The following is a 9350-nucleotide window of genomic DNA, read 5'->3' as shown; positions in this document are numbered from 1 at the left end:
TCATAATTTTGCAAGTTTTTTCTTATGCGATTTTTTTCATCATTTTATGACTTCATTCTCATAAAAAAAATCTCAAGTAAATGACTAATCACGTAAAATTTTGACATTTTTCTTGTACCGTACCATTTTTTTGTGAAAAAATTTACAAATTTCTCATAATTTTACAACTGTAGTCTTGTAACATTGTGACTTTTTTCATAAATCTACGACTTTGATTTTTTTCTCACAATTGTATAACTTTAATCTTGTAAAATCCTTCTTATTTCTTTTATTTTTATTATTTTTACAACTTTATTCTCATACATGTTAATTTTTCTTTTTGTTATGGTGACACTAATATGCCGTTGGAGTGGAAACAAACCAAGATAAATATTTAAATTATTTTTTAATTAACCTTTACATAATAAAGTATTCCAACTGGTAATATATGTTTTTATAAAACTTTGCTATGAATTTTGCAAAATAATTTACAATATTTAGGAAAATGAGAGCCGCTGTACAAAATAAAAAGGTTTTTATGGCGTGAATCCATAACATGCTGTGGAATATCCAGAAGAAATGGGGATTAACAGGAGCTGCCGTTCAGGTAAGAGCAATGTTCCCTCTAATTTTTTGTGCGTCTGAGCAAACACAGAAACTCACTGAGCGCTCCTTCGACCGCAGTGAGCAACAATGAGGGTTCACTCTGTATTCACGTCTATATTTCAACTGTCTGAAATCTCTTATCTTAACAAGTCATGTAGCTTATTAAAAGAATGAAACTAATAAATGTTCATCAAATTGTGTTCAATGTGAGTGATTTGCAACAATTACAATGAAAAGTAAGAAACATTCAGGAAGCGGGTCCTGATGTCTGGGAATACATTCAAACTCCACTTTAATTGTTTAGGACTTTTCCTGCTACAAAGAATCTTGAAGTGCTTTCCATAATAAATAAAAGAAAGATACAAATAGTAGTTAAAATAGCAAACATACTGTAGCGTCCGTCAGGATGCAATGAAGAGGCGGAGGCGACCGTTTCCAACCGCGCAGCTCTTAATAAACTTGTAAGCGGTTACTGTCGGCCGTAACCACGCCGAATACAACACAAACGATAAAGTGCTCTCATTGGCTCGTTCCTCATTACATTCCTTCATGCTCCCTCAACCCTTCTTATATTCTCCTGCTCCTCCGCCCACCCCCACACTCATCCAATCACACTGGAGCAACAATGCAACACAGAACACATTAACAGAGCATTTTGTCCTGAGTTAACTCGCGATTAATCGCAAATTATTATGTGGCCTTTTTTTAAGGAAAAAAAATGTGTGCTTCATGGAATTTAGCAGTTCTACATTAATTATGAAAACAGGAATGACGAAATTTATAGTTTTCATCAGAAATACTTTATTTTGTAACATTGTATTGAGATAAACTTTCTTAACAATAAAAGGCTGTAACATAAAATACCTACTTATCTTTTAATTTTATTTTAATGATCACATTTTTTACTATTTCTTTTGATTGTTTCTTTTAATGTTTTATGTAAAGCACTTTGAATTGTCTCTGTACATTAAATGTGCTATACAAATAAACTTGCCTTGCCTAAGAAAAGCCCAAGTGCAAGTGAAGGGCATTTTAAATTCTAAACTTCAATCAACGTTCAGTAAAATAAAATAAAAAACATCAAAAATCTAATTTCCATAACACTTTCATGTTCATTTTTTGTCAGGACCAAATCTTTTCCTCCTCTGCTGAACTGCAGTAATAAATGAAATAGAGATTTATCATTTCCAATGAACTTTTGTTTTTTAAAACATTAAAGACTGGGAAAAGCGGGATACACTGTGGATGGTTTGACAGTCCAACACGGTCGCAGTAAAATGCGTACATATTCCATGACTTTGCACTCAGTCTGTTAGCCTACTGCCGCCGTGTGCTCTGGCTGCAGCTCAGCGGAGTTCACGTGATGAATATGCCGGCAGACAGACCGCTATGCTGGGGTTGAATCACGCTTAAACCTCCAGAACATTTAAAACGTCCCCCGGTGAGCTTGCTGTTCAGAACGTCGGGGGTAGCGCAGCTCTCGGGACGCGGCGCCGGACGCGAGCCGGTGTAGGTACCACATCTACTCGTACCTACACCGGTACCACCAGACGTGGTACTGAACGCGAACTGGAGCCGGGTTAGAGTGGATGAGCTCTCCAAGTCCTAGCGCCGGCCGGGTTTAGCTAGCAGCTCGGTGGTTGGAGACCCGCCGGTGATCTAGTGAGAGCAGCCGGTGAGAGAGGGGCGGGACGCCCGCGCGCGCGGAATGGAAAGGCACTATGAGAAAGTCCGCGATTAATGCGTCAAAAAAATTGTCGGCATCAAGCACATGTCAAATTAATGCGTTTTACAGCCCTACTTATATGATAATTTTATTTAAAGTTTAGAATAAATTTTATGTTGTGCGCAGAATAGATTTGCTGTGCGCAACGGGCGTGGGAGCAGTGCGCAATTGCGCACGTGCGCAGCTTAGAGGGAACATTGGGTAAGAGTTCATCCAAATCTCTTGAATGATCATCTCTCGCCGTTCGATCCTCTCAGCCAGTTCAGCTGCTTCACTCACATAAGTCGCGTCCTCCCAACTGTTTATGTCCGTCCTTTCTGCAGCGGAGAGTAAAGAACCCTCGGTGACGGTTTCATCTTCCTTTTCGTCTCCATCCTCATTGTCTTCACAACAAACAGCCGGGCTTCCAGGCTTGCTTGTTGTGACCTGGCGACCTCTGAGCTGTCGCCCTCTGCAGGTCACGCGCACCGACAGAGCCAGCAGTGTAAAGAGAAGGCCGACGCACACGCTGGACGTGAAGAGCAGAGCCGCCATTTCTGGGTGCTCTGTGCAGATTTAGAGGATGATAAGCAGGTTTGTTTTTTCCACAAGCACAGGATGTAAAGTTCCAGGTGAACGTTTTACCTCTGATGTAGGTGTATGTTAGGAGGGAGTTGCTCATCATTGCTCCTGAGTTTTCTGGCCTGCCCGACCCTTTGGAGGACGGCTCTCCCAGGTCTGCAGAAGAAACGAACCATAAAACATTTGCTGTAAAACATGAAAACAGAAGAGCAATATTACCTTTTTTCGTGCTTGGAAAGGGGGTGGAGCTTAAAAAGCTTGGATCTGCCTCCTTTAATAAAGTCTGTGGGACTGTTGGAAGGAGAAACAGTCAGTTTGTGTGTGTCCCCCATGTCCAAAACGGGCCTATAATGGAATCTCAAATCAGGAATACTCATTCTGGGATAAGAATAACCCGCCCTAAAAGGTTGGCACATTGTTGTGCTCTAAATAGAGCCAAAACTGCCAGAGTGAGGAGTGTTTTCCCTCCTCCAGTTTCTGTAAAAGTCAGAATTACAGCCTGCTGGTATGTTTTTGGGTGTGAAGGAAAAAGAGCAGCTGGAACCTGCAGATAAGACTTTACGACGGAACCAACAATAAGGGGGAAAAAAAGGCCAAAACAAAAGCTTGGATGACGTAAGCCAATCATAACATCGTGGGAGTGTGCTTTTATTTTTAAAGTTTCTCCCCATGATCATGATAACAGCCTCAAGAATGAGGAAGCAGAGTAGGGACCCACCACAAGAATAGAGAACACTGAGGTACTTCCTGGTTCCTGGAAAGCAAGGGTCCCTAAAGGTTTGGTTGCCGACGGTAACGGCACACTTTTGTTTGCTGTAGCAGGACTCGGACACCATGTGCAGGGCCTCATGGTTCAAGCACTCTGTGAAGGGGAGCAAACACAAAAGGGAACGGCATCAGTGTGTGAATCCTGTTTGTGAAAAATCCCCCTTTTTAATCCAAAAATGTTAAATAATGTGTGCATGCAGTTCAAATATGACCTCAAAGCTGTAATTTGTCTAAGGCATAAATTGCTGTATCAAGTTTGGCTTGAAAATAAGCAAATATTTCCTCCTTTTCTTGGACTTTTAGCTGAAGAAGCTCTCAGTAATTTGAAAGGAATGTTTCTACAATGGATGGTGCTATAGCTGCAGTGCATTCAAGAAAACTGCTGTTTTATGGAGGGATTTTTGTGCCACCATTTTTTTGTGTGTTTGCAAATTTTTTTTACTTAAAAAAATATTTTTGTGTTTGCAAACTTTTTTCCCTTAAAAAATGTTTTTGTAATTGCAGCACAATTGTTTTAGTTGCATTATGTTTCATCTCACTTTCTATGGAGAGATTTTTGTGCCACCACATTGCAAACAAAAGTCAGTTTGAGATCAAAATTTTCTAAATATAAAGTATTAAGAAAAAAAACATAATTTGCAAATGAAAATATTTATTATTCACTTTCAAAAACTTTTTTTTGCTTTGGTAATTTTTTTAGAGCGAACATTTTATTCTTTGATTTAAAAAAATATATTAACATTTGCAAACCAATTTTTTTCTTTCAAATATTTTTGTGTTTCCAAACTTTTTTTTTTAACTTTCCAAAAATATTTTTGTGTTTGCAAACTTTTTTCCCTTAGTTGGATTATGTCTCATCTCACTTTCTATGGAGAGAGTTTTGTGCCACCATATTGCAAGCAAAAGTCACACTTTGAGATCAAAATTTTCTAAATTGCAAACAAAATGTGAAGTGTTAAGAAAAAGTCATAATTTGCAAATTTAAAACATTTAATATTTGCTCTAAAAAAATTGTCGTTCAAAAAAATTTTGTTTTGCTTAATTTATTTATTTATTTATTTTTTGCTTTCAAAAATATTTTTCAAATCAGCTAGCTAGCACAAACATTAAACAAAATAGAAACATATCAACAAAAAATCAAAGATAGGGGAAAGTTACGGAGTGATTTCTGAGGTGACACAAACTTAACACTGAGAGAAAAAGTTGAACGCATAAGGTGACAGCAAGATGAGGCACTGCACATCTAAATTTGTTTGTTCGCAAAAAGTTTTTTTTTTCAAGAAAAAAAAATGCAAATGCAAAAATATTCTTTACAAGCAAAAATTAAATATTTTATTTGCAACACTTTACATTTTGTTTATAAAATTTTGATCTCCAAACTGTGACTTTTGCTTGCAATATAGTGGCACAAACCCCCCTCCATACCTTTGCTGTCAGTACTTATTCCACATGCGAGTCCTCAGTGACTCACCAAACGGGGGTGGTCTTGAGAGGGGAGAGGGGCAGGTGTCTGTCTGACCCAGACGTCTGCCGTAGACAGCTGCATAGATGTTCAGCACCCTGGGGGGCTTGCAGTGCAGGACCATGGTCTCTCCCTCACATACCAACAGTCGTTTGTGTTCAGCTAAGTGAAAAGAAACAAGTTTAAGGTTTTTATCTTTGGGAATTCAGTTGGTGAATTTGAAACTGTCACAGAAGTGAAATCAATCTTTATTTATAGCATTTTTCACCTCTTAGTTGTGGGCAGGACTATTGCCGTGGAGTAAGTCCGTCTCCACTTCCCATCATCCATCTGTTTACACGAGTGTCAAAGTCAAGGCTCAGGGGCCGTATTGGATGATTACATCCGGCCCACCAGATCATTTCAGATTTTTGGTGCTAAGAGTCCGATGTTGTCTTGTGCTGGTAACATATTGCAACACATTCTAATTCCCAAGTCGTCACATACTGACGCATGGTTAGGGACCTTCCGCATCAAAATTTGATGTTCTGAGTGTCCTCAACTCGTCATTTTTTTGACGTACCAACAGATCAAGGCTCCCCAACCTCCAGGCCGCAAACTGGTACCGAACCAGTACTGGAACGTGGACTGCAACGGTAACCTAACCCTAACCTCAACCTGGGATTGGACATGGATCAGTACTGGTTCCAGAAATGGACCAAGCTAGGGTTAGGGTACCGGTACCGGCTGCATCCCAATGTTCAGTCCGCATTAAAGAGTTACTTTTTAAGAATTTAGTTTTATAAATTTAGTTTTAGTGTGAAAACAACAACACAGATCTAGTCGTCTACAAGTGGATAATAGGATTGTGGGCCGTCCACTGTATTTTGTAGTCTCTTCACAACTATTTGAATAAAGAAATACTCAGAAATTCTATATCATTTTTTATATATTTTCTCCCAAATGCCCAAAACCCAATTTTTAATCCTAGCGGGTCTTTAAAAAGTGAGTTCTAAAGTACCAGGTTTGCACTTGTATTCCACATGGAGGTACTTGGTGGTACCAGGGCAGGGGTCCTTCCCAAACAGCAGATGATTTACCGGCAGCTGGCAGTCTCTGTGGCTCTGACACTCTGATAAGAGCTTCTGCAAAACAAATACAGAGATAAGCCGACTTTAAGATGCGATTCCTATTTCCTACATAGAAAAATGTTCAATGATGTTCTAAAATATAAATCAAGACTTTAAACCGCTCCGTTATCCTTGTCTGTGAAAGTTTCACAAATGTTTCTCAGATGCACCTGTAGAGCGGTAAAAGCTGCACAGCTGTGGTTGTGGGCTCTGAGTGGAGGCTCTACTCTACACGGCCACACCTCACCGCTCCCATAGAAGGCCGACTGGATGGAGATGGTGGAATGGCGAGGGCAGTGGAGCCGCAGGGGCGTCCCGTCACAGGCGTGGGCGGAGTGGCTGGTGAGGATCCTGGACAGGTAGTCTGTCACACAAGGAGAGGATTCTTATTCCGGGAGAAAAGGATGATTTGTTCTTTGTGAAATTACAGCTTTATTGTTGCAATATTTGGAGATTTTTTTCTTATTGTGCAACTTTTATCTCATAAAATGTTGAGTTTTTAAGTTGTAAAATTTTGAAATTTTATCTTTTAATTTCATGACTTTATTGTCGTAAAATTTGGTGTTTTTTCTCTTAATTGTACCACTCTATTCTCTGACAATGATGAGGTTTTTTTCTTAATTGGACAACTTTATTTTTGGAACATTTTGAGAAATTTTGAAATTTTGATTTTTTTTCCTCATAATTTTACCATTTAATTCTCTGAAAAATTAGATTTTTTTTTTCTCTTACTTCTATCACCTTATTCTCGGAAAATTTAGACTTTTTCTCATCATTTTACGACCTTTAATTTCATATAAGTTTGACCTTAATATTTTTTTCTCTCATAATTTTACAACTTCAATCGTCTAAAATTTTTACATTTTTTCTGATAATTGTACTACTTTATTCTCATAAAAAATTGATTTTTTCCCATAATTTTACAACTTTGATCCTATAAAATTTTATGTTTCTTATAATTTCTTATAATTTTGACTTTTTGTCATTACATTATGACATTAATCTCTTAAAATTTTGACTCTTTTTTCATATTTGTACCACTTTATTTTTGTAAAATGTTTGATCTTTTCTCATAATTTTACCATTTTAATCTTGTAAAATTTTGATTTTTCTTCCCCTCATATTGGGATGACTTCCCCCTAAAAGTTTGACATTTTCATATTTTAAAACTTTAATTTTGTCATTTTTTCTCTGTAATTTTATGATCATAATCTCGTAAAATGTTGACTTTTGTTCTTTAAAATTTAACCACTATTCTTCTAATATTTTGACATTCTTCTAATATATGTACAAAATGGAGGGGGGGGGGGTGCTATAGTTGTAGACTTCTGTTGAAAAGTTGTCTTTTTTTATAGTTTCATGACTTTAACCAGCATAAAAAGTATTTATTGTGAATAGACAGGATGATAATATTATTTTAAATGTGTATGCAAGAGGAATAGGGGTGTAGTAATTCATTTTGATTTGATTTACATCATTATTTGTAGATGACGATACGATTCAAAGTGGATATTGGATCATTTTGATTTGATCTGTTTCACTATAACCTAAAAATTAACTTAATTACTTAATTGATTACTCTAAATTAATCGTTACACCCCCAAATATTAACTTAAATCTGAATGAAAACCAGTCAGTCTGGGGGGGGTCAGAGTAGTTGACCTTTTCAGAGCTTTGGGAGGGGGGGTGTCTCATGTTGCTCCAAAAGCTTTTACAGACCTCTCTAACTGAATCTTCTCTTCCTGGGTGGCAAATTACAGCTACTGGCTTTCACCCAATTCGATCACTCCTGGCGGCAAAGTCAGAGAATGTGATTGTGGTGAAAGAGCTCCGCGTTGTTCCTGCGGGGCTTTTCCTTCTCAATATATAACTGAGTTGTGCAACAGTCAAATCATCATCATCACCACCTTACTTGAAAAGTCAGAGAGCCCGTTGACGCGCCTGGTCCACAGGAGTAAAGCGAGGCAGAGGAGGCTGATCCAGTCCGGTCCGGGACAAGGACGGGTCCAGCTCATGACTCGCATCCCCCGTCCGTTCGGTCATAGTAAAAAAGCGGGGTTAAATCCACGGTGAAGGCGAGGCGCTTCCTCCGATCTTCATCCACAATAAGAGTGGGTCAGCAGCACCAAACGTGGACCACGGAGGAGGTCAGAAATAGCAGCTGCGCAACAAGTTGATCAGAAGTGGCTGAGAGGCGATCGGCGCGCGCGCGCGCTGATCCATCCACTAATCACCACCCCGCAGTGTACGCGTGCTCATCAACGCACATTAGTGGATTTGTGAATGGATCCTTGTGGAACTAAAATAAGACTTGGAGTGAGAGTGAGTGGGGATTTCAGAGTGGGCGTGGCACGGACAACTGTTTTAAAGGGAACAGGACCGACGCTCTCTGATTGGTCTGTGTGTTTCCTCCTTTCTTCATACTTTTCAAAAAAAAAAAAAAACGTGCAATTTTTTTTTTTTAGCTGAATCAGTTTTACAAAAAATAAATGTCTTGCGTATTTTTTTTGTTTCTTTCATTATTGTTTGTTTGTTATGAAGTCAGACAACTATGGCTTTGCTTGAACACCAAATGACAAATCTTTTTTTTTTTTTTTTTTTTTATCTTAAACAAAAAAATGTTTACTCCCCTTATCCTACGGGTCAAAAATGATCCAAAGGCCCCAACATGAAGCAGCTCAATTTAATTTTAAATCCAAAATCTATTGTGCAATGTGTAACTTTAACACCTAAATGTATTCCCAGCAATGAAAAAAGATGTTTACGTATAGTTTTACTTTTAAATAAATGTAACATTTAGGTAATTTTACAGCTTATTTGGTTTGTCACAAATTTGAGACAACAGCCCTTAAGGGGTTAACTCAATTTTATCATATTTTTTGTTACACAATAAAAAAGATAGTCAGCAGAACATGTACTTCTCTAAAATACAAAATCAATGTCACAACATTTTATTTTTTAAACATAATTGAGGTGCATATAAATGTAGTTTATTTACTTTTCAATTAAATAGGGAAAAAATTGTCAATCTGGAATTTCTTTGTCAACAGAATCTTTTTTTGTGTGTGTGTGTTTTTTTTAGGATAAGTTTTTTTTTTCTTTCAGGGGCAGAAATTACGTATTTTTCTTTTAAGTGGAC

The 9350-nt window shown here is 37.9% G+C and overlaps 1 protein-coding gene across 5 annotated transcripts; it reads right to left on the bottom strand.

Annotated features, from left to right (window-relative positions):
- Positions 1 to 267: 267 nt before the first annotated feature.
- eva1c (eva-1 homolog C (C. elegans)) lies at positions 268 to 9093 on the bottom strand. Of its 5 annotated transcripts, none has more exons than XM_024261412.2 (9): positions 8124 to 9089; positions 6382 to 6575; positions 6103 to 6226; positions 5112 to 5264; positions 3591 to 3734; positions 3092 to 3163; positions 2936 to 3028; positions 2520 to 2856; positions 268 to 593 (listed from the first exon to the last, which is right to left on the bottom strand). In XM_024261412.2, the coding sequence occupies exons 1-9, from the start codon at positions 8233 to 8235 to the stop codon at positions 566 to 568; spliced, it is 1257 nt and encodes a 418-aa protein (XP_024117180.1). In that variant the 5' UTR covers positions 8236 to 9089; the 3' UTR covers positions 268 to 565. The 5 variants fall into 5 exon arrangements, with proteins under 5 accessions (XP_024117180.1, XP_036071050.1, XP_024117197.1 ...); XM_036215157.1 differs by lacking the exon at positions 268 to 593 and adding an exon at positions 7931 to 8000 and having other exon boundaries at positions 2249 to 2856; positions 6459 to 6575; positions 8124 to 9093; XM_024261429.2 differs by lacking the exon at positions 268 to 593 and having other exon boundaries at positions 2249 to 2856; positions 6459 to 6575; positions 8124 to 9093.
- Positions 9094 to 9350: the final 257 nt, after the last annotated feature.

This window comes from Oryzias melastigma, linkage group LG14, assembly GCF_002922805.2.
Source record: "Oryzias melastigma strain HK-1 linkage group LG14, ASM292280v2, whole genome shotgun sequence".
NCBI lineage: Eukaryota > Metazoa > Chordata > Actinopteri > Beloniformes > Adrianichthyidae > Oryzias > Oryzias melastigma.
The sequence above is the reverse complement of the archived record's forward strand: the minus strand, read 5'-3'. Positions and strand labels throughout refer to the sequence as shown.

What these genes read in the sequence shown, in the direction of transcription:
- eva1c (XM_024261406.2), bottom strand. Translation starts at nt 8,235, where the DNA reads ATGCGAGTCATGAGCTGGACCCGTCCTTGTCCCGGACCGGACTGGATC. An exon ending in GGAATACAAGTGCAAACCTG is followed by an intron (nt 5,265 to 6,102) that starts GTACTTTAGAAC and finishes CTTTTCACTTAG; the next exon opens with CTGAACACAAACGACTGTTG. An exon ending in AACATACACCTACATCAGAG is followed by an intron (nt 2,857 to 2,935) that starts GTAAAACGTTCA and finishes AAATCTGCACAG; the next exon opens with AGCACCCAGAAATGGCGGCT.